The sequence below is a fragment of the Microcaecilia unicolor genome, chromosome 3 (genome assembly GCF_901765095.1).
Source record: "Microcaecilia unicolor chromosome 3, aMicUni1.1, whole genome shotgun sequence".
NCBI classification, from domain to species: Eukaryota; Metazoa; Chordata; class Amphibia; order Gymnophiona; family Siphonopidae; genus Microcaecilia; species Microcaecilia unicolor.
In genome coordinates this window covers 368,798,970-368,826,583 of record NC_044033.1, presented here as the reverse complement: position 1 = coordinate 368,826,583, position 27,614 = coordinate 368,798,970, and the positions used below count along the sequence as shown (strand labels likewise).

Below are 27,614 nucleotides of genomic sequence, written 5' to 3'. Positions count from 1 at the left end.
TAAAGGCTGGTCTTCTTCAGATTTGTAGACTTCAATAGGGTCAGATAGAGAAAATTACCACTGTTGTGAAGAAGGCGCTAGGCTGACAGGGCACATCAATGGAGCTGTGAGGGTGTATGCGGCACCAGCAGTGGAACTCCTGATTGTGTTGGAAGCATATAAGAAGGATGCAGGAGAGGCTGTGGCTGCTGTAACATTTGCAGATGAAATTGAAATAACAAAGAAGCTGCCTCTTGTGTGACTGGAGCAGAAGAAGTAGTAGTAGGTATAGCTGTCTAAATAGGAGGTACCTATACAGACATTTGATGACTAAGTGGTGAGTCTAAATGTTTAGTTTTGCTCACCTTTTTAAGCTTCATTTGAGGTGGCTGTGGCACCATGAATTCTTGTGCTGACTTTGGTGAGGGAGTAGAATCCCTAGAGCACTTTAAAAATGAGGTTGCTGTTGCTTTGGCTCTCAGAGTGCTATAGGGGACTGTTTATGCTGCTTAACAGGCTTCCCCTTCAGCGAAGGTACTTGTGTCGTCAAGTCTGAAGGAAAAGTCCAATGAAGGGAAGCCAAGTTTGTGCTGGGACCCACTGGTAATGCATGTGAGCCCACTGAGTCTAGCTGCAAAGCAGCAACACTGTGAAAGACCCCGCAAGTATCTTAAAAAGGCCCTTTGGGTAGGCACTTGACTGCTCCATTTAAAGAATAAATAAAATTCTCAGCTTTCCCTGTGAAGAAATGGAGAGCATGTCCGTAGCAGTATGTGGAAAAAGAAAAATTGAAGATGAGCAGCTTGAGCACAGATCAGGAAGGAGTTCCTCGATGCTGACTGGTCAATCTAATCCAATCATGCAGCCTGTGGAGAGGGCTACCAGTGTGGCTGCATTATCCTGCCCCACGGAGAACACTGCTAACCGTGAACTCCACCCTAGTTCTGCACACAGACTGCCCTGGTACTATGGGCTAGATTCAGTAAGTGGCGCCCAAAGTTAGATACGAGCATAAGAATAGCCATACTGGGTCCGACCATTGGCCCATCTATCCCAGCATCCTGCTTCCAACAGAGGCCAATCCAGATAACAAGTACCTGGCAGAAACCCAATTAGTAGCAACATTCTATGTTACTAATCCCAGGGCAATCAGTGGCTTCCCTATGTCCATCTCAATAACAAACCGTGGACTTTTCCTCCTGGAAAAAAAACTTTTTTAAAGCCAGATATGCTAATTTTATTTATTTTGGTTACATTTGTACCCTGCACTTTCCCACTCATGGCAGGCTCAATGCAGCTTACATGGGCAGTGGAGGGTTAAGTGATTTGCCCAGAGTCACAAGGAGCTGCCTGTGCCTGAAGTGGGAATCAAACTCAGTTCCTCAGGACCAAAGTCCACCACCCTAACCACTAGGCCACTCCTCCACTGTTATCACATTCCCTGTCAACGAGTTCCAGAGCTTAACTATTTGTAGAGTGAAAAAATATTTCCTCCTATTTGTTTTAAAAGTATTTCCATGCAACTTCATTTAGGATCCCCTAATCTTTGTACTTTTTGAAAGAGTAAAAAATCAATTCACTTCTACTCGTTCTACACCACTCAGGATTTTGTAGACCTCAATCATATCTCCCCTCTTTTCCAAATTGAAGAGCCCTAACCTCTTCAGCCTTTCCTCATATGAGAAGAGCTCCATCTCCTCTATCATTTTGATTGCTCTTCTTTGAACCTTTTCTAATTCCGCTGTATCTTTTCTGAGATACAGAAACCAGAATTGAACGTAATATTCAAAGTGAGTCACACCATGGAGTGGTACAGAGGCATTATAGTCTACTTGGACTTATTTTGCATCCCTTTCCTAATAATTCCTAGCATCCTGTTTGCTTTTTTTTGGCCGCCACCACACACTGTACAGAAAATTTCAGTGTATTGTCTACAATGACACCTAGGTCTTTTTCTTGGGTGCTAACCCAAGATGCCAGAAAAGCCTGTGTTAAATTTGTGTTCTATAAAGAAATCTCAAATTATTAAATCTGGAGCTCAAGAACAACAAATCTAAGAAACTGAACAACATAATTTGCTCTCAAAATATTTGTCTTTGTCTCCTCTTAGGGAGTTTTTAACTCTGTGGTTGGTTTCGGAGGTTTCTAGGAAACCAGTGATATGGAGTCCATTTAAATTGAGGCCAACTATGTAGGCACCATGGACTTGTGAGGTTTCATTTGTTTAAAATTTGAATATTATAGTAATAATCTGCTACTCATTACAATATTTTGAGAGCAATTTATTCTATAAAAAGCAATCCACACGAGGTGCCCTTTATAGAATAGTGCTTAGGGCTGATTCCAGTGCCCAACTTTGGGTGCCAGGAGTTATGTCTGCTGAAATCTGGTGTAAATCCTCACGCTCAACTGATGGCAGTTTGGCGTGCAAACAGCCCTATTCTATAGCACTGTGTCTAAATGTTTGGAATGCCCCTAATCTGCCCATGTCTTTCCCAGATACCTGTCCCTTTTTTATTTGCACACTAGACAATTTGGGCACACTGCATTATAGAATAGCACGCAGGCAGATTGTGGTACAATTACTATTGCCAAGTGGTTCTACCACCATTAGATCTCACAACAGTTCCTATATTGCTGTGATGATTAGATATCGAGTTGTTCCCCTCTCATTTCTAGAACTCCATGAAGCAGTCATTTATGGCATCTAGAATCTTTACCTTCTTAATGTGCTCCAATGATATATTTACTCAATTAATACCAGATTAATTGAAATCTCCCATTATTACTGTTTCCAAATTTGTTAGCTTTCCTAATTTCTGTTATTATTTCATTGTTCGTTTCCTCATCTAGCTCATGGAGATGATAGAGCATAGTATAATGTTGAGAATATACTATCACACATAGATAGTGGTGGTCGGCGTTCTTATAAATACTGGCTGCCATGGGCCTTTTATACACACATATTCATCACATGTTCATGGTACTACTGATAGGAGTTAAGATAACAAATTTGGCAACTTGACCCCTAATGGTAGTACTACAAAAGTAATGCTAAAGGTGAACGGGTGCCATTTGATGTTAGAGGCCCATGGGGAAGGAGGGACTCATTCAGCAATCTCCTTTCATGAAACAAGTCAGTCCAGGCCAGAAGTTGCAGTTCTGAACCAAAAGGTTTACTTCAATTTGGATGGTGCAGGAAAAACAAGGGGGCAAAATGCTAAGAACTAACCAGTAATAGAATAAAGTAGATTGAACACTTAAATGCTTTGGTAGATCTCCTTATAAATTCTCTGTGTTGGTGGAAGTTCTTGATAAGAGTCCTTCGCATCTTTACTCTCTCTAAACCCCTCCTCCTGAAGAGGAAGCTATTCTATAGTGTCTCTTTTTAGGTAGCACAGCTTTCTGTCAAATTTCTTGTAGGTGGTCCATTACCCAATGCTACTGGCTAATGAGGTCCTGTGTCTTGCTGTTTTCTCTAGCTCCCCCCTCTGTCCCCTTCATAGTTGTTCAAGCTTGGTCTTGTTAATATTTCTTCCTATTACTCCTGTTCAGGCAGGGTGTTGAGCTGGTTTCCCATTCCAACTTTCACTTTTGTAGCTGTGTGGGTTCTGTTACATGCACTTCTCTCCTATTCTCTCTAGATGCTGTTGCTTTGGTAGCCAGCGGTCTTCTTCCCTTTGGTTAGGTGTATTTTAGTTAGGAACAACAGTCAAGCCTTGTTCCCTTGCAGTACTGGTATACTGGCCAGGGAGCGGTAGCCAAAGACAAGGCTATTCCCATTGGGCCTGGCATTTATACTAACACAGTTTCTGTTTAAACAGTGTCTCCTCTTACTGCTATCAATTGCAGACAAGATAGATGCCCTCTGTTCCAGAAACTGTGATAGTATTCTAAGGGCCCTGTTTACTAAGCAGCGTTATAGGTGTGTTAATGTTTTTAAAGCACATTAACCATGTACGTGCATAAACCATGTACGTGCCTACAATATCCCTATAGGCGCCTACATGGTTAGCACACGTGCTAAGTATAGGCGCGCTAAAAACACCAACGCACCTTAGCAAATAAGGCCTTAAGTCAAAAAGTTACATACCTATTCTCAGTAGAGGTCTCTGCAAAGCAATTTATAGAAGCAGAACATGAGTGCACTGTACGTATAAAAAATTGACATATGCAGAGTTGGATTTATGCACAAAAGAGAATGACATTAAAAAAACAATTATTAAAAAAAAGAAATGCCAAAAAATGGAGGGGTTGCATGTACAGGTACTGTAAATAAAAAAAATGTCACTCAAATACAAATAAGTAATTGTTAGTGAAAGTCTAGAAGTTAAGTGAGCAGGATGGAAATATCTTCCACTAAGCCAGGGAATAAGGCTTGCTGCACTCGTTTTCTGCTTGCTCTGTCTCCCACTCGTCTCACCTCTATCTTGAAGCTCAGAGGCATGAAACATTTGTGTCACTGCTGTAGCTCTTGGCTGAAAGACAAAGTTTAAAAAAAGAGGTGGGCTGCAGAGGAAAAGGTCACCCGTTGTCATGTTACCTTCTGTGCATGCAGGTTGTGGGGGATTTCATTTATTACTGAATTTTAATATATGAATAAACATTACATCTTTGTGTTTACAGCCCACAAGGAACACGAAGTATCCAAAGCAGCAGAAGGTAAAAACAATTTCCTTTCCTGTTTTAAATCAAGCCACTAGGACAGGGGCTCTCAACCTAGTCCTCGTGACATACCAAGCCTGTCAGGTTTTCAGGATACTTATAATGAATAGGAGGGAGATAAGTATGCATTCAATGGAAGTAGAGCAGGCAAATTTATCTTATACATATTCACTGTGAATGTCTTGAAAATATGACTGGAAGATGTGCCCTGAGGGCAAGTTCAGTATTCCTGAACTAGGACAAGGGGCCAGCCATGGAGTATATGCAAAGCCAGAATCAATAGATAAAGATGAGAAACTGTGGATTGGACCCACGGTAAAATTCTGCAGATTAGAAAAGACTAGAGTCAGGATTACCAAGACCCTTTCATTAGGCTGGGAAGTACCATGTATGAGCAGTTCTGGGCCATTTATGTTTCATCTGTTTATATAGCCGATGTTCTTTCATGATTTCTTATAGTCTACCAAGAGAAAAAAATGGATTATCATAATATATGTACACACACATACAGTGTCTCTCACCTATTCACCAATGCAAGGTGACAGCAGCTTCTCTTTAAATATTTCAAACAGAAAAATCACTAGGAGGAAAAGCCTCAGTAATCCAAGACCTGCAATGTGCATGAAATCAGAGTGCATATCTTTTTTTTTAAAGCAATATACTTAGGTTTCTTCAATCATAGCCCACATGCTGAACACTAGCGCAACTGTCCAACAGTGGCCAGCATTTCATTCCACTGTTTCAAGGACTTGTGGGGCATTACTCTACAAAATGTCTACCCTATTGCAGATTTTTGTATCATCTGCAAAGAGGAAATCCTTTCCAGACAGCCCTTCAGCAATATCACTTACAAAAATGTTAAAAAGAACCGGCCCATGAACCAAACCTTGTGGCACACCACTAGTAAAATCCTTTTTCTCAGAATCAGCTCCATTTACCACCACCCTCTGTTGCCTTCCACTCAACCATGTCCTAACTCAGTCAGTCACTTTAGGACCCATACCTAGGGCACTAAGTTTATTTGTTAGTCATCTAAGTGGAGCCATGTCAAAGACTTTGTTAAAATGTAAGTACACCACATTTAGCAGTCTCCCGCGATCCAAATCTCTGGTCACCCAGTCAAAGAAATTAACCAGATTTGTCTGACTAGACCTGCCTCTAGTGAAACCATGTTGCCTCGGGTCCTGTAATCTGTTTTAAAAGGTTTTGTACTTTTGGGTTTTGTACTTTTTTGGGATCTTGCCAGGTATTTGTGACCTGGATTGGCCACTGTTGGAAACAGGATGCTGGGCTTGATGGACCTTTGGTCTGTCCCAGTATGGCAATACTTATGTACTTATGTACATTGCAATGGAATACGCTTAAATTTCAGCGCAGAATGCTAGGCATGCTATATAGAATCTGGCAGTCAATGACTTTGATGAAAAGCTAGCCAAATGATAATTAATAAAATGAACATTCCCAGAAATGTTATGGGAAATGAGATTAAATATTTCTGACCGCCCATCCCCAGTATTGCATAAACAATGCACACAAGTGCCAATCTCACCCCCAATTTTTCCATTCTCTACCTTCCAGTAACTCCTATGAATGTAGGAGCTAATTTTATAAAGTCATTTTCCTGCATATATATCCATATATGGGTATAAATGGCCTCATAAAATACCAACTAGCATAACAGTATTTGCCATGACATGATAACACATACTTTGATGGGAGTGATGTATACAAGGGCAGAATTTACGAGTACCACAATTTTAAAATAAACTAATTACACCTCTACATAAAAATTATAGGTGCAGACATTTACACTTGCTCCAGGGCAGGTTGAAATGTCATTTCTGCAAAGCTGGTTCAATGTCTGCCTCACACACCTACTTACCCTCTCAAACCAGGAGCCCTATTATAAAACTACCCTCATAGGGCCAAATTCAGTAATGGCGCCAAAAAGTAGGCAGCGGGACAAATTAGCGCTCTGCATTATTCTATACAGGGTGCTCCGGGATACGCAACTTTAGGCATGAGGATTTATACCAATTGAAACCTGGTGTAAATCCTAGTGTGACAAAAAAGAGAGAGAGAGTTTCCAAGTACAGTCAAAGACCAAAGCAAAACAAAAAACACAAGTGAACCTTCAGGAACAGGACAAAGGAAACTCTTTAGTGAGTGGACCTGACACGGTCTGTGATTCAGCAACCAAGTGCCTGCATCAGGGGTCACAATACTGTTGAATATATATGAGAATGTATCATCAGCAATTCTGAAGACCACACCTACAGAAAGATATAAACAGGATGGAGTCGGTCCAGAAGGACATAAGAGCAGCCATACTGGGTCAGACCAATGGTCCGTCTAGCACAGTATCCTGTTTTCCAAACAGTAGCCAAGCCAGGTCACAAGTACCTGGCAGATACTCAAATTGTGGCAACACTCCGTACTGCAAATCCCAGGGCAAGCAGATGCTTCCCATGTCTGTCTCAATAGAAGACTATGGACTTTTCCTCCAGGAATTTGTCCAAACCTTTTTAAAACCCAGATACGCTAACTGCTGTTACCACATCCTCCGGCAAAGAGTTCCAGAGCTTAACTATTCATTCAGTGAAAAAAATATTTCCTCTTATTTGTTTTAAAAGTATTTCCATGTAACTTCCTTGAGCGTCCTCTAGTCTTTGTACTTTTGGAATGAGTAAAAAATCGACTTACTTCTACTCGTTCTACAACACTCAGGATTTTGAAGACCTCAATCATATCTCCCCTCATCTGTCTCTTTTCCAAGCTGAAGAGCCCTAACCTCTTTAGCCTTTCCTCATAAGAGAGGAGTTTTTTAAACAGATATAAATCACATAGGGCACTTTTACTAAGCGGCGGTAAGCCCAATGCAGGCTCACCACTTGCTAAACAGGAAGTACCGCCGAGGTACCGCAGCAGCCTGGCGGTACTTCCCATCCCTAGTGTGCCGTCATATCAGGCGGTACAAAATATATTTATTTTTGTAGCGCCGGAGTGTACCCAGCAGTAATTGGGCACTGCCACACAGTGCCCAGTTGCCACCAGGTTAGCACAGGAGCTCCTACCACCACCTTGATGGGTGGTGGTAAGGGCTCCCTCCCCCCACCCCCCCAGAATGGCCAAGCGGCAAGTGCTTTACTTGCCGTATGGCCAATTTCCTGCAGGAAAGAGAGAGACTTTCCTTTTACCCGCTGCGGTAAAAGAGGGCCTCGGCACCTGTGAAAAATGACAGTGCAGCCCCTTTTTGCCGCAGCTTGGTAAAAGAGGCCCATAGTAAGACAAACTGTGACAGTGAACTCCAGATTTTTCATGAGAAAGCAATACACTCTTATCCCTAAACTGATAAAGCCTTAGTTCGGACAGAATTTTCATTTATTTTTCCCAATGAATTTGGGTGAGGAGGCAATGCTTCACAAATACTTAGTATCAAAATGCAAACTATGTTCAAAAAAAGATAAGGGGAGGATTATAGGAAAGAAGCATTTAACGTGTATATAAAACTGAACACTGTGAGGAGCACTTGCACTACAAACAAACCCATTCAGACAAAGATTCCCTCGCCCTTACTTGTATGTTCACAGCCTGAGTTTTCTTCTATTAGGTTTACGCTTTTGGTCGGATATATTTTGTATGGACAAATTTTAGGTAATTTGGCAAGTTATAAACTACTGTACTACTACTTTTTACACTACATTGTATTTCTAGGCAACCTGACCTATAGGTTCTAGGTGGTTTACAATAAAATATAAAGTAAAAAAAAACCTGAGACAATTACATCAGTTGAATTAAAAGGAGAATTAACTAACAAATCTGCTAATAATAACAGTGAACAATATTACATAGCAATATCCCCATTGAATCCCAACTGACTGGGGGTACCCCGAGGAATGGGTTGAAAACCTCTGCTCTATAGAATACTAGCTAAACAGGTCAAATTCACACCTATATTTTAGGTGCTGGTGTATGTGTTTATTCCAAGATTAAAGAACTCATGTAGATGATAGTTTTCTATAATCTGAACATGTAAATGTTTGGCCTGCTCACACTCCACCAAGCTCTGCCCATGTGAATGCCCTTCTGCACAGTACACATCTCTCTCTATATAATACTCACCTCCAACGTTCTGTCCTGCCTGGGACCGTGGCTCCTGTGGTCTGCTAGGTACCATCATGACGTGTGCCCAGGGGTGTGCTGGTAAAATTTTAACAACGGGCTCTCTCTCCGGGCATAACCGGCCCTGAAATTTTTTTTGGGGGGGGAATACATGCCTCTCTCTCCCCTCCCTTGTGCAGGCACACTAGGCATACCTTTGCCGAGCCCCACCAGTCAATAAATGGACTGCCACCATTCTCTGCTGCTTGTTTCTGGCTCTGAGCAGCATTATGGAACCTTCTTGCGCTTGCATGAAAAGTCCCAGCCTGATGCTCAGAGTCAGAAACAAGGAGCAGGGAGCAGCAGCAGTCTATTTACTTGGCTGCTGGGGCCAGCATCACTGCCAGCAAAGTAAAAGAGAATTCAGGAGGGGGCCCAAGCCCACATTTTGGGAGTCAGTTGTTAAAGTAGCCATGGGGAGGCCTACTTTAACAACCGGCTCCCAAAATTCTTAAAACCTTAACAAACGGCTCTCACGAGCTCGTGAGAGCCCGCTCCAGCACACCATTGCCCCTCCCACCGAGTTCCAGACTCTGCCCTCCCTCTGATTTCAACACCCCCCTCCGTGTTACAGACCCCTGGAACCCCCTGCTGTGACCCCCTCGACCCCCTTTCCAGACAAAAAAAACTCCCCCGCTGTCATCGTGTAACTGTGCTGACGGAGGACCCCAACCCCCGAAAGCCGAAGTTCTCTTCTCGGTTGCGCCGGGGCATTGCTTCATGAATGATCAGCTGTTCAAGTTTCTGTGTGTATGTCTGACATCAGACGCATGCACAGAAACTTCAACAGACAACACGCCGGCACAGACAAAAACAGAACTTCGGCTGTCGGGGGTTGGGGTCCCCCGTCAGCACAGGTACGCGACGGCGGTGGAGGAGTGTTTTTGTCGGGAAGGGGGGTCATGGCAGGGGGCTCCAGAGGTCCGTAATTGAGAGGGGGGTGTTGAAATCGGAGGGAGGGCGGAGGGAGGGCGTAAGTGACAGTCGCCACTTCCGGATCTGGGAAATACAAATTGGTATAGCATGTACAAAATAGGATATCTTACAAAGTGGTGTTGCATTAATGTTCATGGATGATAGAATAAATTATAGGGTAATTAAATAGTCAAGTATAGAAAGTTCATTTCCGGTATGGGAAATGAAGTGGTGGTGCATTACGCGTTGCGCGTGTCCGAATAAGTAAGGTAGTCCGGTGTAAGGTGTTCAGCTTTGTTTAGTTTTATTAATATTTCGTATTCTGGTATTTAGGATGTCATTGTGGTATGCCTTTTTGAACAGGTTGGTTTTCAGTAGTTTTCGAAAGATTGTTAGGTCGTGCATTATTTTTATGACATTAAGCAGTGCATTCCATAGTTGCGCGCTTAAGTAGGAGAAGCTGGATGCATAGATTGATTTATATTTGAGTTCTTTTCAACTGGGGTAATGGAGGTTCAGGTATGTGTATGCTGAACGTTTTGTGTTCCTGGTTGGCAGATCTATGAGATCTGACATGTAGATTGGGTCTTCACCGTGAACGATTTCGTGGACCAAGGTACAGACTTTGAACATGATATGTTCTGTTAATGGGAGCCAATGTAGTTTTTCTCTTAGGGGTTTGGCGCTTTTGTATTTTGATTTTCCAAATATGAGTCTGGCTGCTGTGTTTTGGGCCATTTGAAGTTTCTTAATGATTTGTTCTTTGCATCCGGCGAAGATGGAATTGCAATAATCTAGGTGGCTTAACACCATTGATTGTACTAAACTGCGGAATATTTCCCTTGGGAAGAAAGGTTTTACTTTTTTGAGTTTCCACATTGAGTGGAACATTTTCTTTGTTGTATTTTTTGCTTGAGTGTCAAGTGTGAGATTTCGGTCAATTGTGACTCCGAGAATTTTCAGGCTGTCCGAAACGGGGAGGGTGTATTTACAGTTTGTTGTCTCTGGTTTTTGTTTTCCTCATCTTCTTTTCACTGTCTTCCTTCCATCCAGCATCTGTCTTTGCTCTCTCTCTGCCATCCAGTATCTGCCCTCTCTGCCGTCCCCTCCATCTAATGTCTGCCCTCTCTCTCCCTTCCATCCACCATCTACCCATCTGCCCTCTCTCTATCTCCCCCTTCCATCCACTGTCTGCCCTTTCTCTCTGCCCCTTCAATCCACCATTTGCCCTCCCTCTCCCATCCATCCAGGGTCTGCCCTCCCTCTCACTCCCCTTTCCATCCAGGATCTGTCCCCCCCTCTCTCTCTGCCCCCTCTTTTCAGCCCCCAGTTCCAGCCCCATTATCCCACTTGCCCCTAGTTCCAGTTCCAGCCCACATCTCCCACCTGCCCCCCTTTTCAGCCCCCAGTTTCAGCCCCACTATCCCACCAGTCCCCAGCTTCAGCCCCCAGCCACTTCTCCCTGTACCCTTTTCAGCCCCCAGTTTCAACCCCAGACCTTTTCTCCCACTAGTCCTGAGCTTCAGCCCCAGCCACTTCTCCCTATCCCCTTTTCAGCCCCCAGTCCCCACAGTTTCAGCCCCTGCCCCTTTTCAGCCCCCAGTTTCAGTACTAGCCCCCCTATCCCACCTATCCTCCTTTTCAGCCCCCAGTTCCAGTCCCCTTCATCCACATGCCTTGCATTAGGACACCCCTTTTCAGCCCCAGACCCATTCTCCCACCTGCCCCAGACATGGGCCCCATTCTCCCTCCTGCCCTCTTCTTAGACCCCAGTTCCAGTTCCAGGCCCTTCTATCTGAGCCCCCCCCCCAGACCCAGGCCCCTTCTCCCATCTGAGCCCCCTCCCAGACCCAGTCCCAGTCCCCTTCTCCCATCTGAGCCCCTACATACCCAGTCCCCTTCTCCCATCTGAGCCTCCCCCCTCCCCAACCCAGTCCCCACCTGCCTACCAGCTCCATCAACAGACGACCCTTTTTTCTTGCCACCCGGCCGGCACCCAGCCTTTAAAAAAAATCTGTGAAGCGCCATGCGTCTGCTCTGCTGTAAAAGAAGCAAATCACCTTGTCGCATCATTCCTTCCCTCACTATGTCCCACCCTCACAGAAATAGGAAGTTACATCAGAGGGTGGGACACAGTGAGGGAAGGGCCGACGCGGCAAGGCGATTTGCTTCTTTTACAGCAGAGCAGACGCAAGGCGCTTCACAGATTTCTTTTAAAGGCTTGGTGCCGGCCGGGTGGCAGGAGAAGAGGGTCATCTGTCGATGGAGCTGGTGGTAGGCAGGTGGGGACTGTGGCGCCAGCGGAGCACCCCCCACCTGCTGACACCCGGGGTGCACCGCCCCCACTGCCTCACCCTTGGTACACCACTGGGTCTGACTTTTATGCAGACCTACTTATGCGGTCAACCTGGCCTGACCAGTTAAATACTGAATACCAGAACTTAATTGGCCAAGTGCCAACTCCGCCCTTGGAATGCCCCCAAAATAGCCAGTTTTCAGTTTGGCGCAAATCTAACTGGTTTAATTAGATATTGAACTTCAATGTTTTATTAATATAATTAAAAATCTTGCAAGCCACAAACATCTTTTGGTTGGCTCTCATTTGTGTGCCCTGAAGTTCCAGTGGTTCACAGAGCCCTACTTGATGAGTTTTGTCTATATGACTGCTTTGGGAATTGAGAACTAACCACAGCTTGCAGAGATCATGAATTATGAGATACTGAATTTCACTTTGCATTTTTCACATATTGGAATTGCACTTATCACAATCACGTTGCACAGTGATAGATATAGCAGATATAGCAAATTACTATTATTAATACTGTTGTAATGGCTAATATGAAAGCTATTTTACCATTAATTTTTTTGAAGAAGTTTTTCTGATAAGGGTATATTTATGTTCTGGCCTATGTAACAGGATTTATAACAATTGCTATATTTTGATATATCCTTGTTTGCAGTACATCTTATTATTGGTACAGTTAGATGCAATCATTTACACCAGTCATTTGGGCTAGCTTAAACGCTTGCGAATAAAGGGATCCTTTTACAAAGCCGCACTAGAAAATGGCTGGTGCTGCGATTAGCATGTGGGTTTACTGAGTGCTTCGGCCACTTTCTAGCATGGCTGAAACATGGCCGCGGTCATTTAATTTTTAACGACCATGTGGTAATTTCCCAAATAGCATGTGGCCCTTCTCGACATCTATCTAGGAGGTGGAAAGGGCTCTCATGCTATTCCTGCACTAATCAGTTAGCATGATAAATGTATGGCTATCTTCTCATTTTGTTTCATATAGCTATAACTGAGATGCTAGAACACAAACATTTGTCTAAGGATCTGCCAAGTATGTTAAGTGAAAGCATTTTGCCTATGACTTGGACACAAGCTTTTAGAAAGCAGGTTTTATAAAGTCTAAGGCTAAGAATGCTGTGGAGGTGGTGTTTACAGCCAATGGAAATAAGAAAAAGGTGGGGTAAATTGGGGATCTCACAGGCATCAAAGCAGACACAAAATCCAGAAGAATCTATATTAAAAAGGTCCTGACGTGGTCACGTTTCTCCAAACAGGCTGCATCAGGGGTATTGATTCTTTTGTGAGGAAGAAGTTGATGTAACACTACTTTTAGGACCTACTGACAGTAGTTTTAGATACTCAAAAAGTCCAGGGGAAGCACTGCTTGTGTCCCTGTCTAGCATTTTACAATACCCCTGATGCAGCCTGTTTGGTGAAACGTGGCTATGTCGAGTCCTTTTGAATAAAGATTGCTTGGCTTCTTTTGAATAAAGATTCTTCTGGATCATGCGTCTGCTTTGTTGCCTTTGTATCCTGTTTGCTGCAGACTACAAAAGCCTCTTCTTTGTGTTTGTATAAATTGGGGATCACAATCAACATGTAATGGTAGCATTTAAGGCCAATTTTGGTAGGTAATCGGCAATCGGCACGTACGGGTCAGGGTATGCACAACTCCCCAATTATTTTACAAAAGCTCTGAAATGGGGGATCCTTTATAAAATAGGTATGATGAAAGCAGGAAATACATATCTGTCTGCTGGCACACCCAACAGCAACAGTCATAAAGAAGGTGTATAGAAAGATTGTCTGGCTCACTACATGATAGATAAAAAGAAGCAATGCAGGACAAAAAGTGCTTTATTCAAATTCATCAATATAAAAGGTGGTACCAGGTGTAAAACATTCAGACTTTCACAAAAAATGTATAACTTAGTCCGACACTTTTCGGCAACCATAATGCCTGCTGCAGGGACAAATCATGTATTTATTATAAGTCAGATAATATGTCCTTTAAAGACTCCTGAGAAAATTAAAGAGTGATGGGATAGGAGGTAAGGTTCTTGTGTGGATTAGGAATTGGTTATTGGACAGATAACAGAGGGTAGGATTAAATGGTCATTTCTCTCAATGGAGGAAGATGAACAGTGGAGTGCTGTATTAGGTCCAGTGATATTTAACATATTTGTAAATTATATGGAAATCGGAATGACAAGTGAGGTGATTAAATTTGCAGATGATACAAAACTATTCCAGGTTGTTAAAACACATGCTGACTGTGAAATATTGCAAGAAGACCTTAGGAAATTGGAAGGCTGGGCATCCAAATGGAGATGAAATTTAATGTGGACAAATGCAAGGTGATGCACATTGGAAAGAAAAATCCGAATAAAAGTTACCTGATGCTAGGGTCAACCTTGGGGGTGAGCATTCAAAAAAAAGATCTGGGTGTCGTTTTAGGTAATATACTTAAATATTCTGCTCAGTGTGCGACGGCGGCCAAAAAAAACAAACAGGATGCTAGGAATTATTCGGAAAAGGTTAGTGAATAAGACTGAAAATAATAAAATGCCTTTGTTTCGCTCCATGGTGCGACCGCACCTTGAGTCTTGTGTTCAGTTCTGGTTGCCATATCTAAAAAAAGATATAGGGGAATTAGGATAGGTTCAAAGAAGGGCAACCAAAATGATAAAGGGGATGGAACTCCTCTCGTATGAGTAAAGGCTAAAGAGGTTAGGGCTCTTCAGCTTAGAAAAGAGACAGGTGAGTGGAGATATGAATAAGGTCTACAAAGTTCTGAGTGGTGTAGAATGAGTAGAAGTGAATCGATTTTTTACTTGTTCCAAAAGTACAAAGATTAGTGGACACTCGAGAAAGTTAAATGGAAATACTTTTAGAACAAACAGGAGGAAATATTTTTTCACTCAACAAATATTTAAGCTCTGGAACTCTTTGCTGAAGGATATGGTAACAGCGGTTAGCGTATTTGGGTTTATAAAAGGTTTGGACAAATTCCTGGAGGAAAAGTCCAAAGTCTGCTATTGAGACAGACATAGGGAAGCAACTGCTTGCCCCGGGATTGGTAGCATGGAATGTTACTGCTAGCTGGGTTTCTGCCATGTACTTGTGACATGGCTTTTCCACTGTTTGGAAAACAGGATACCGGGCTAGATGGACCATTGGTCTGACCCAGTATGGCTACTCTTATGCCACTTCATACAGACAACAGAGCCTTTTGAAATACTGTAATGTTACCGGGGGGGGGGGGGGGGGGGGGGGGAGGGGAGCTTTTCCAGCTGCTGGCAACATGCCAAAGGTGCTTTATTCATTTACTGTAGCTCATTCCTGTGCGAAAATGCATTAAGTGCATTAGTTTTGGCACAGAAATAAGCTACATTAACTGAATCTTGCCTTGATAAACAATATTAATCGCATAGATCAAAATTGACAAGAAAATGGAGAGAGTGAGTTTTGGAAAAGTGGCTCTACAATTCTAGAACGGCAACTGCACGTGAGCTTACTGTTACAGGATAAAGCATAAGTCGGCATGCACGCACCTCTTAACTTCAGGCGTGAGCACTTATGCCATGTCGAAGGCTGGTTTAAAGGCTGGCACCTGAAGCTGGCAGTTGTGCATGGAAATTATAGTATTCTGTAGTATAGCAGGACATGTTTATCCACTCCTACCCTAGCCAAGATAATGTTCAAGAACCTTTCTGAACTCATTTGCAACTCTCTTGTCCCTTATTTTCTTACTCTTCTTACTCTCTTATCTATCTATATCCTCCATCTTTGCATACACCTTATGCTGTTTTATTGTGTTGGCATTGTAACGTAGCATACTATGGCATACTTTTTATTGTTTGAATATTTTTACTGCTGTAATTGTCTATTGCTTACGTTTGACTTATTCTTGCTGTACACCACCTTGAGTGAATTCCTTCAAAAAAGTGGTAAATACATCCTAAAAATAATAAATAATCTTATGTGCACAACTGTAAGACATGCTACTGATTTGCCCATTTGCATGCTCCATTTGTAGTTCTGCACTAGAGCATTTAGGTGCTAACTGGACGTCATTCAAAGCGATTTAAACGGACAGGAGAGGCTTCTTTTAGAAGTGGAGGAGAGGCCTAAAGAAAGTGCCAACTTCTAGAATTACCCTGATTTCAACCTCATTTAAAAATGAACTGGAAATCTAAAGAAACAAGCCGTAAAGCCCGTTAAAACAGGCAACATTTTTGTTGTGAAAAATGTAATGAAATAGCCAAAGCAAAAAATGAGAGTCACATATATACTGGATCTGAAGCCAAAACTACCTGAATGTATCTGCAGTGTCCAATACTGATGGACCCCCTCCCCCCCCCAAAAAAAAAGAGAAAGGGGGGAGTACATCCTCCAAGAGTAACAGAGAACCTATAGCACTCATAATCCAATATGTTGCCACTCTAGAGATGTCCCAAAAATTAAAATTTGTGTTTTTCCCTCTGCTATAAACTGTTTCCCCAATGTGGTGAGATGGCAAGATATAACCCTCATACTGTGTAGGTTTTGAAAACCCAGCCAAAGGCCAAGAATTGTCATTACCTCATGGCACAGAGATTACCCGGAAAAGCCAATAAGTCGGTGCTAAGAAGTTCCAAAATCAATCTGTTAATTCCAGCTACTTACCCACTGTATGTTAGCTGCGTTCTGCCAGGATTTTCCACCATGGAGCTAACAGCACCTGAAAGAAGCAGCACTGTGCACAGATCACATCGGGAAGAGTGAGAGTGTGAGAGAAAGAGAGAGAGAGAGAGAGCTGGTAGGAGTCCCTGTGGCAGTGGAGGATCGGGACTCTCCGAACCTCCTCCAGCCGCACCAAACCCGAATCCAAAGCTGCTCATGACAGGGCCGGGCCGGTCCTGGCCAGGCCTGCACTCCAGCTGCTCACGGGGAAGCGAGGCCGCGGTGCGTGCACCAAGGCGCTGAGACTGACACCCCGAACGTACTCATGATGTCATTAACAGAGGCCACGCACACACGTTCCCGCCTCTTGTGCGCGTTGGGGGAGTGGTTCCAAGGGGGTTGGATGAACAGGAGATGAAGTGAACCTACCTAGTCCATTATGTGAGCTGAAGCCAGTATGCGGAGCTTGGCGCTGATAGTTCACTGAAAACAATAGCAAACACTATTGGAAAGATCACCGACCTCGTGGGGTTGGAGGGGTGGTATCAGCGGCGTAGTGGGTATAGGGACGCATGCGCAGAACAGCTGCGCTGTTCTGCACATGCACGGCACGTCGGTCAGAGCTCATTTTTATAGTAGGATAGATGGAAAACTGTCAAATCCCCATTCACCCTCACCTCTTCAAGAAAAAAAAGTAAAAGTAAAAAAAAAAAAAAAGAAATGCAGTCTAATTGCTAGAGTTTGGAAACATATAGGGGCTCATTTGCAAAACAGGAATATGTCCAAAAAGTCACACAAAGCAGTAAATGGATGCTTTTCTTGCAAAAACATCCAAATTGCTATTTTCTAAACACAATTTAAAGATGTTTTTCTATGCAGTTTGTCTGTAGTGCGCCCAAATCACAAGGGTGCATGTTGGGGGCGGGATTTGGGCTTTCCCACAGCTTGGACATTGCTCTGCCATAATGGAACAAAGCAAAAACATCCAGGGCTAAAAGTCTGATGTTTTGGTCTGGACCTGTTTCAGTTACGACTAACCTACAAAATGATAGGACTATAACAGGGATTTAGAGTATCACACATCCAAGAGAAAATCCCCCTGCTTCCTTTTTTTGTGAGTACTAGAACCTATGTGATTGAAGCTTTTTTTTTTCTATTATTTATTTATTAAAACCAGAGGGAAAAGCCTCAACAGACTCCACTTGTGCTAAAGTTGCCTCCAGTGTGTATGAGTTCTCATTATCTTCATTGGCTATAAAACATCCTTAATGTTCATAAAGTACACAAAGTCTACAACTTCTCATAAAGAAATATGGTTACTTAGCTTTGAAAAAATGCTCAGACACTATCCTGCACCTGTCCCATGGCTGACAATGGCCAAAGTTTTGGTTAACCGTGTCAGGGTCCGTGAAGCGAAAAACATCCGAAGAACAGCCGCTGGTGTGGAGTTTGGATTTTTTTTTTTTTTTGCTCTACAGGCCCTGACGCAGTTAACCGAAACTGGCCATTACAGGTGCAGGAGAGTGTCTGAGCATTTTTTCATGCCCACTCCCATCCACCAAAGATGTGAAAGAAAAAGTACATACCAGCCTCTATGACAGCATCAGATGTTAAGGTCAGTCCTATTAAAGCAGCAAGCGGGTCCCTGGAGAAGCCTGGTGGTAAGTGCACTGCACTGCATGGAAAAGGACCCAGGTCTATTCCCAACTCTTACACGTGTTGTGGAAGGTGTGAGCCCTCCAAAACCCACATAAAACCTACTGTACCTACATATAGGTGACACCTGCAGACATAAGGGCTATTGTAGTGGTGTACAGTTGGGTACAGTAGGTTTTGATGGGTTTTGGAGGGCTCCCTATACAATATAAAGGGGGAACGGTGAGATATGTACCTGGGATTTTTTATGTAAAGTCCACTGCAGCGCCCCCTAGGCTGCCCCAGTGCTCTGCTGGGATGTTTGTGTTGCCAGTCTAATAAGAATGCTCCCCCCCCCCCCCCCCCCCATACTACGGGTAAAAGGCAGGTCTTTGTTTTTTTCAGAGAATGGCCGTGCGGTAAGTGAAGCACTTGCCGCATGGCTATTTCAGGGAGGAGCACTTACTGCCCTTTTAAGATACGGTAAGCATGCATTAGTGCTTACTGCAACTTAGTAAAAGGACTCTTATACGTCATATTTTATTATTTGTCATATTTTGTTATTTGTGTATTGATGTTTTTGAATTATGTTTTTATGTATTATTGAAGTTTTCTGTTAACCATAGAAAAATGTAGTACAGCAGGATATAAATGCTATTTAATAAATATATAACTGTCGAGTAAAACTAGGAGTGGCCTAGTGGTTAGGGTGGTGGACTTTGGTCCTGAGGAACTGAGTTCAATTCCCACTTCAGACACAAGCAGCTCCTTGTGACTCTGGGCAAGTCACTTAACCCTCCATTGTCCCATGTAAGCTGCATTGAGCCTGCCATTGAGTGGGAAAGCGCAGGGTACAAATGTAACAAAAAAAAAAAAAAAGCTACTTTTCTGATTTGTATACATGTGTTACCTATTCGTTTATGGAAAAGTAAATAATCATTCGTTATTTACCTTTCTTTATAGAGAAGCCATTCCACTCCCTACATCATTTTGGTCACCCTTTTCTGTATCTTTTCTAGTTTTGTTATCTTTTCTAAGATTAGGAAACCAGAGCTGCATACGGTAATCAAGGTGCATTAACACTATTGATTGATACAGAGGCACTATAACATTTTCCATTTTATTCTCAATCTCTTTCTGAGTAATTCTTAACATTCTATTTCCTTTTTTACCACTGTTATACATTGAAAAACCACATACTAAATACCTGCTATGTAATTGCATAAACAAACAGCTTTACCAGAATTCAAATTTCTACTGTATGTCTTCCTGTGATTACTGCAACTCATTTTCCATGATATTGGTATCTATACGTTTGCAGAACCTAAACGAACTAAAGAAGTGTCTGCATCTTCAGTGATGAAAGGTAAACAGACTGAAAGGTTATTTGGTTATTAGAATAAGTGTTCATGATGTCCTTTCCACCCTACCTTCTCCATTCCCTTGAGGTTTACCCCATGACACATCAGGAGTGGAGGAGTAGCCCAATGATTCCTTGGAGAACTGGGTTCAATCACTGCTGTAGTTCCTTGTAACTCTGGGCAAGTCACTTAACCCTTCATTGTCCCAAGTACAAAAAACTTAGATTCTGGGTTCACTATGGACAAAGAAAATACCTGCATGTAATAAAATTGTAAACTACCATGGAAAGGTAGTATATCAAATCCATGATCTCTTAATCCTCATTCACTCACCTCACCAATGGCAGAGTGGAAAATGGTGCTGGCTGACCAAACTAATAGGGTCAATCTGTGCATTTTCCAAGATGGTGCTGGTGAGACAAGAGCAAACAGGGATTATTTCTGTCCCCTTCAAGAAACATAAGTAATCCTCCATTATTATGGGGATTACTAGACTGCTATAGAACTCTCCAGAGTCACTAGGGGGAGGAAGAGCAGTGTCAGTGGGCTGGAGAGGGATAGTGTGAGGCCCAGCCCAAGGGAGTGGTTTGTAGGGAAGTTGTAGAAAGAAATGTTTCTGGTTATTGAATGACAGTAGAGTGGAGTTTAGAGTTAATAAAAGTTGTTTGTCTAAGCACATGGTCTTTGGTTGCCTTCACCCCGCCTAGGACCCATGAGGAGAGAGGATATCTTAGAAAGGCCAAATAAACGTCTGAGTCAAAGGGGGAATTATTGTCAGCCAAAGGCAGTAACTGAAAGAGAGGAGTATTCTGGGTGGGAGATGGGTATCCTAGCCCAGGAGCAGGAACAAGTAAGAGCTTGTTCAAGGCCAGAGGGTGCAGCTCATGGAAGTGCAACTCTGGAGGAGAGGACAGACAGAGAGGCCTGGTCCTGGAGGAGTTTGCTTGTGACAACCAGCCCTACAAGAGATGGGCAATGGACTGGAGGAGCTGTAAATATGTACATACCTTAAGATTGCTAAAAGAACTGTTGAGCAAGGAAATTGACTGTAATCAATAACCGTGAATGGACAGGAGACCTTTTAAACCAAATGCTACCTATACATAAGAAGTTATGAAATTTGGATTTATTGCCAGTTATAGAAGTTCAGTAAAGCTTGGTTTGCATTAAAACTGCATTCCTTGGTGTGGAGAGTGTCCTTTGAAGTGAAAGTGAAGTGCCTGCTCCCAGACTAATAAAGGATACTCGATGTGAATCCTGGTTTAATACCCTACAGCCTACTGTCCAACCCCAGCATGTGCCCAAGCTTGTATAAGAAAGATCTGACTGCATGTGTCTAAAAAAATTTGCTTTTTTTGGCCCGGGTCAAAGGGATGTCCAACCCTAAGAGCTAGTCAGTGACTTGGGTCGCTGTGGTGTGGGGCAACAAGACCTGGGTTACACATAGTACCTTGGGGTAAACCTGAGGAGGAAAATAGGGCCTTTTTATAAATGAGAGGTTCGTAAAAGAAATAAGGCTTCATTAAAGGATAGGGATTTGGCACATCAAGGACACTGCCATCTCTGGGCAGAGGGTAGTAATGAGTCCTACTGCATTACCATGAATTTCTGCTACCTGGTATAATAAGGCCCACAGGACCACCAGGATTTTCTTGCGTCATTGCAGCTCATATCGAGGACTCATGACTCGTATAATTTTAACTTGGTGGCACACAAAGCCAGGATTGGAAGGACTACGAGAAACCCTAAATATACTTCCTTGGGTTACAGTTATCTTTTATTGTGAAAATGGGCCTGCAAAGTCTTTTTTACATGCCAACTTTGAAAATCTTACATTAAAGTGCTGCTTTGCAAGGCTTTGCATCACAGCAGCTCTTAAGATAGAATTGAAATAAATTTTCACATATAGGGGTCTACATACAAAAGATTATTTTGTAAAAGTATGTTCCACACAAAGACATGAAATTTTAACATTTTTACATGGCTGTAGGCATTTTCTGCATTTTTTTCAGGTGAAGCCCACTTTCACAAATGGTGTCTACCTGGGAGACCTATTATTGGTCATAACTGCCACTAACCTTTCTCCAGTCTCCTCTTTATACAGTATATCCTAATTGTCCATCAGATCATTCTTTCTTATCCTCTGACCACAGTTTTAAGAGCTTTCAAATATTGAAATATCAATAATAGAGTCCTTTACTTTCTGACACAGAAGCAACATATGATTTAAATAAAAACAATATGATAAACTTATGCACATCTCTCTCATTTTGTTTTCCATAGCTAAAACTGAGAAACTAAAAGAAACAAGGTTGTCCCGGGATCAGCCAGGTATGCTAAATACAAATAAGATATGCACATGCCTCAGACTTTCATAGATTACTTCTTAGAATTGCATAGAGTTGTCATAGAAGCAATATAGGCCAGTATTCTCAATGGAGAAGGGTAGATAGTGGGGTTTCTCAGAGGTCTGTGCTGGGACTACTGCTTTTTAACATATTTATAAATGATCTAGATATGGGAGTAACTAGTGAGTTAATTAAATTTGCTGACGACACAAAGTTATTCAAAGTTGTTAAATCGCAAGAGGATTGTGAAAAATTACAAGAGACCTTATGAGACTGGGAGATTGGGCATCCAAATGGCAGATGACATTTAATGTAAGCAAGTGCAAAGTGAAGCATGTGGTAAAGAGGAACCCAAACTATAGCTATGTGATGCATGGCTCCACATTAGGAATCAACTACCAGAAAAGGGACCTAGGCGTCATCATTGATAATACGTTGAAACCCTCTGCTCAGTGTACGGCGGTGGCTAAGAAAGCAAATAGAATATTAGGTATTATTAGGAAATGATTAGAAAACAAAAATGAAGATGTTATAAAGCCTTTGTATCGCTCCATGCTGAAACCGCACCTCGAATATTGTGTGCAATTCTGGTTATCGCATCTTAAAAAAGATATAGTGGAATTAGAAAAGGTACAGAGAAGGGTGACAAAAATGACAAAGGGGATGGGCTCTTTGAGGAAAGGCTAAAGTGGCTAGGGCTCTTCAGCTTGGAGAAAAGATGGCTGAGGGGAGATATGATAGAGGTCTATAAAATAAAGCGTGGAGTAGAACAGGTAGACATGAATCACTTGTTTACTCTTTCAAAAAATACTAGGACTAAGGGGCACACAATGAAGCTACAAAGTAGTAAATTTAAAACAAATCAGAGAAAATATTTCTTCACTCAATGTGTAATTAAATTCGTTGCCAGAGAATGTAGTAAAAGCAATTAGCTTAGCGGGGTTTAAAAAGGTTTGGATAGCTTCTTAAAACAGAAGTCCAAAATCCATTATTAAAATGGACTTGGGGAAACATCCACTGCTTATTTCTAGAATAAGCAGCATAAAATGTACTGTACTGCTTTTGGATCTTGCCAGGTACTTGTAACCTGGATAGGCCACTGTTGGAAACAGGATGCTGGGCTTGATGGACCTTCAGTCTGTCCCAGTATGGCAATGCTTATGTTCTTATTTGAATAAATTTAGTAAATGGTGCCAAAATTTGGGTGCCAAAAAAAGTGTGCTATTCTATAAATGGCACCCCAAGAGGGGGGGGCGTGTCAAGATGGCGGCCTGAGCACGTTTGCTAAGCGGTCTGAGTTGTTCTGTGGCATTACTTCTTGTAGTTTCTTTGCCTGATGCCTCATACTAAAAGCAAGGGGACGGTGAAAGGCCTACTGCCGCTGGCCAGAACCTCATCTCCGATCCAGCAGATGCTAGACCGATATGTGATGAGCTCCCCACTTAACACCGGAACAGTGAACCCTGCTTTGAGCGCCGACGGAGGAGCGACGGCCCTCTTGGGGACAGAAACATCTTTATCTTCTCCGGGCAACAAATATATTTTCTTTGAACCAGAACAACTTCGAACATTTCTGGATATGAAGAAGCTAGCTAGTAGACCGAAGGAATGATAGATGGAACAACTGATTAAGTATAAAATAGGGTGGGATTATTCAGGCCTGGCCATTTTCTAATAATTTTGTTTTTCCTGTGGTATCTTGGATCTCCTCATCTGTTAATCACTCCTCCCCCCCTTTTAGGTATTTGTGGTCTAAGAAAGAGATTGGTTGTAAATTCCTTTAAAATGTTTTTCTTTTTCTTCATTATATCTTCAATTTATCTCTGTATCTCAGTTTGCAAGTGATGCTTGTAAAGAATATAAATGTTATAAATAAAAAAAAATGGCACCCCAAGTTGGGCACTGTTTCTAGAATCGTGCTTAGCACCAGGATCCACACCCAATTTTGAGCACGAGGATTTACACCAGCTGAAACCTAGTGTAAGTCTTCACACCTAAATTAGGTACAGATCTCCCGTATTCAATAATACTGCATTCATCTGAAGTGAACGTCCCTGACCCGCCCATTCCCCCCTTGTAGTTATACCCCCTTTTCAAATGTGCACATCTTTATAAAATACCAACTAGAAAGATGTGTGTGTAAATTCAAATTATTGCCTAATAGCACCAATAATTGTTAGCACCCAATCAGTGAAGATAACTGACTCATTGTTCAATTAAATTTGCACACACAATTGTGAGCGCCATTTATAGAATTTGGGAGAAATTATTCTAAATTAACCTAGAAAAACAAAGCCTAATCAGTTGTTGGCATGTGGAAGTTAATTTTATAACTGAATGCCTGGGTTGTGATAGTACATAACTGCACGTTGTATAAAAACCTATTTTGCACCTATATCCCTTTATAAAATTGCTTCCACAATCCCACACAAAGTTATATCTTTTCCAATGTAGGCATAATATTTCAGCATACCTTTGAGCAGATATGAGTCATTTTATAACATATACATATATCTTGAAACAACCTTTCTCAACCTTCAAGCCTTGCTGCAAATATCAAACCTTCCAGGATCCCTTCAAATCCCAACAGTAATAAGTAATTCATCCCAAAACCTCAATGCAAAAAGATAAATCCTTCCCAACTCTTCCTGAAGCTGCGGTCTAAACAGCATAAGAACATAAGAGCCTTAACTGGAACCAGGCTGCTGGTGCTAACATTTAAAAAGCTTTTAAATGAAAATGGGGGGAGGCGGAGCCAATAGTCACCCAGAAGCGCATGGTTCAATGTGGAGTATCCTTGAAGGATACTATTGAAACAGTATTTTTAGGGAATCCCAATAGAGAGGTCACTTCCAGCAAAAGACAAGATGTGACAGTAGTAAAGAAAGCAATGTTAACATCAATGAGGCCCTTTTACTAAGCAGCGATAGGCTCTATGCGCGTACAGCGCATGCCCAAATGAGACTAGGACCAGGCCAACACACCTTCCTGGCGCCCATAACACGTGGCTGAATTATTTATTTATTTCCTCCTGCGCTCACTGGTTCCGGTTAGAGAGATCATGGATGCCTTTCAAAGTGCTCTGCTCAGACAACTGTTGACAGAACCCATGAGGGAAGGAGCAGCGCTGGACCTGATGTTCACAAATGGGAAAAGTGTGTCTAATGACCAAGTGGGTGCCTATCTGGGCATTAGTGATCATCAAACAGTTTGGTTTGATATAACAACTAAAGTGGAGGGCAGCCACTCAAAACTCAAAGTCCTGGATTTCCAACATGTTGTCTTTTATAAAATGGGGAAGTACCTGAAGAAAGAGCTGATGGGCTGGGAGGACATACGAGAAATGGAAAGACATTGGCCCATGCTGAAAAGAGCTATAAATAAGGCTGCTGACCTTTGTGTGAGGAGAGTAAATACAAGCAAGAAAAAAGGAAACCAATATGGTTCTCCAAACAAGTTGCTGAGAAAATAAAGGCAAAAGAGATGGCATTCATGACATACAGAAAAACTCAAGTTAGACTGGCTTACTCCCGCTGTCACCAGTGAGCCCCTAAATTCAATACCAGGGCAGTATCCATCCACCAGCATTGAATTTCCATGTTTTTTTTTTTTGTGCCACAAACATAGCTGGTTAAGCTGATATTCATTATACCAGATTAATGCTGGGTAAGCCCCCAGTGCTGAAAAAAATTAAAGTATTTTTCATCACTGGAAATGGTGCATGTTGGGGACTGGTTGCACTACCGCCGGACTCCTGCAGTAGTGCCAGGTTGGCGTACGACAAAGCAGCGATATGGGTACCACCTCTTTGTAAAAGGGGCCCTTTTTGTGCTTCCACTTCCATTGTCTAATATCCAGTTTAAGACAGTTCAGTTGCAGAAGAGCTGAAGGAAATTATGAGTTGCATATACTTTTCCAGCTCTTCCTTTGGATGTCACTCTACAGATTTATGGATACTTTCCCCTGGTTCCTACTTTGTTTTGTTTAAGTTTTGGGTAGTAGAGTTTTTGATAGAAATTTGTTTGCAGTAAAAACACATTTACAGCTAACTGAGGTCAGGAGGATTTATACATGATTTCACCATAAATATTAAAAAAATGGTGCATTTAAGTACATAACTCTTTTTGTTTTCCACAGCCAAATCAGAGAAAATAAAAGAGAGAATTATGTCCCAGGAATTGCCAAGTATGTTAAGTACAACATTTTGTGCATTCTGCAAGGTTTTGAAATGGAAGCTTCAGAGTGGTCCTTGGAAATACGTTTCCACTGCTAAATAATAATAATAATAATAATAATAATAATAATAATAATAATAAAGCATTGTGACAATCATCTTGGAAGGTTAAAATTTTACCACCATTGTCCAGGGGATTATTTGTCCAGAATATGAATTGTGAGTCCTATTACCATACTTGAATAATAGTAAAAAAAAAAGGTAGACTAATAGAAAACATAAGCATATGAAATAATTTATTGGTGTGAATCAAAAAAACAAACCTGACGTGGCCACGTTTCGCCCTCAGGCTACGTCAGGGGTCAAAACTAAGAAATAAAAACATAGATATCAAATCATCAAACAAAATTCATATATATATCAGCTTTCATTATAAAACATGCATATGTGTCATTATATTTTCAAAATAATTTCAAATAAATAATAAACAACATCAATATAGATATACAGTCAACCATGAATATCAATTATATAAAAAATTCATATGTGCCAATCATGACAAACATTCATGTATGTCATAAAATATTGCAAAAATTAGCTTAAAAATACATGACAATAAATAATTAAAAAACAATATAAATAAACTGATATCAAAATATATGTGATTATAAAGTTAAAAAACTGGAAATTCATCATAATAGAACATAAAAAAATCAATCACAAATAAAATATTCATCAAAACATGCATAATCAAAACATAATTGTAAAAAAAACATATGGAGAAAGGAGGTGAATAATCAAAATATGTGTACATACCTAAAAAACAAATGGTGATGGAATTCCCCTTCTTAAATACTTTAATTTAAAAACCTATAATAAAAATAATAGAACAAATTCCTTAGAGCTCATTTCACATATATAGCCCATCCAAAACACAAAACTATTCACTATCAGCCTGCTATCATAGTTCCTGGAGCAGTTTTAGTGGGTGCAGTGCACTTCAACCAGGCGGACCCAGGCCCATCCCCCCCTACCTGTTACACTTGTGGTGGTAAATGTGAGCCCTTCAAAACCCACCACAAACCCACTGTACCCACATGTAGGTGCCCCCCCTTCACCCCTTAGGGCTATGGTAGTGGTGTACAGTTGTGGGGAGTGGGGTTTTTTTTGGGGGGGGGTTGGGGGGCTCAGCACCCAAGTTAAGGGAGCTATGCACCTGGGAGCAACCTAGGGTGCCCGGTTGGTGTCCTGGAACATGAGGGGGACCAGTGCACTATGAATTCTGGCTCCTCCCACAACCAAATGGCTTGGATTTGGTCGTTTCTGAGATGGGCGTCCTCGGTTTCCATTATCGCCGAAAATCGGGGACGACCATCTCTAAGGTTGACCTAAATGTAGAGATTTGGGCGTTTCCG

At 41.9% G+C, this 27,614-nt stretch overlaps 1 protein-coding gene across 1 annotated transcript in view; it reads left to right on the top strand.

Moving 5' to 3' along the window:
* LOC115464762 (triadin-like) overlaps positions 1–27,614 on the top strand; it is a 248,485-nt gene that overhangs the window by 156,631 nt on the left and 64,240 nt on the right. The window contains exons 19-22 of the mRNA XM_030195115.1: positions 4,606–4,641; positions 19,638–19,682; positions 21,961–22,008; positions 26,163–26,210. Of these exons, the coding sequence (XP_030050975.1) occupies positions 4,606–4,641; positions 19,638–19,682; positions 21,961–22,008; positions 26,163–26,210 (177 nt within the window). The remainder of the gene's footprint in view (positions 1–4,605; positions 4,642–19,637; positions 19,683–21,960; positions 22,009–26,162; positions 26,211–27,614) is intronic.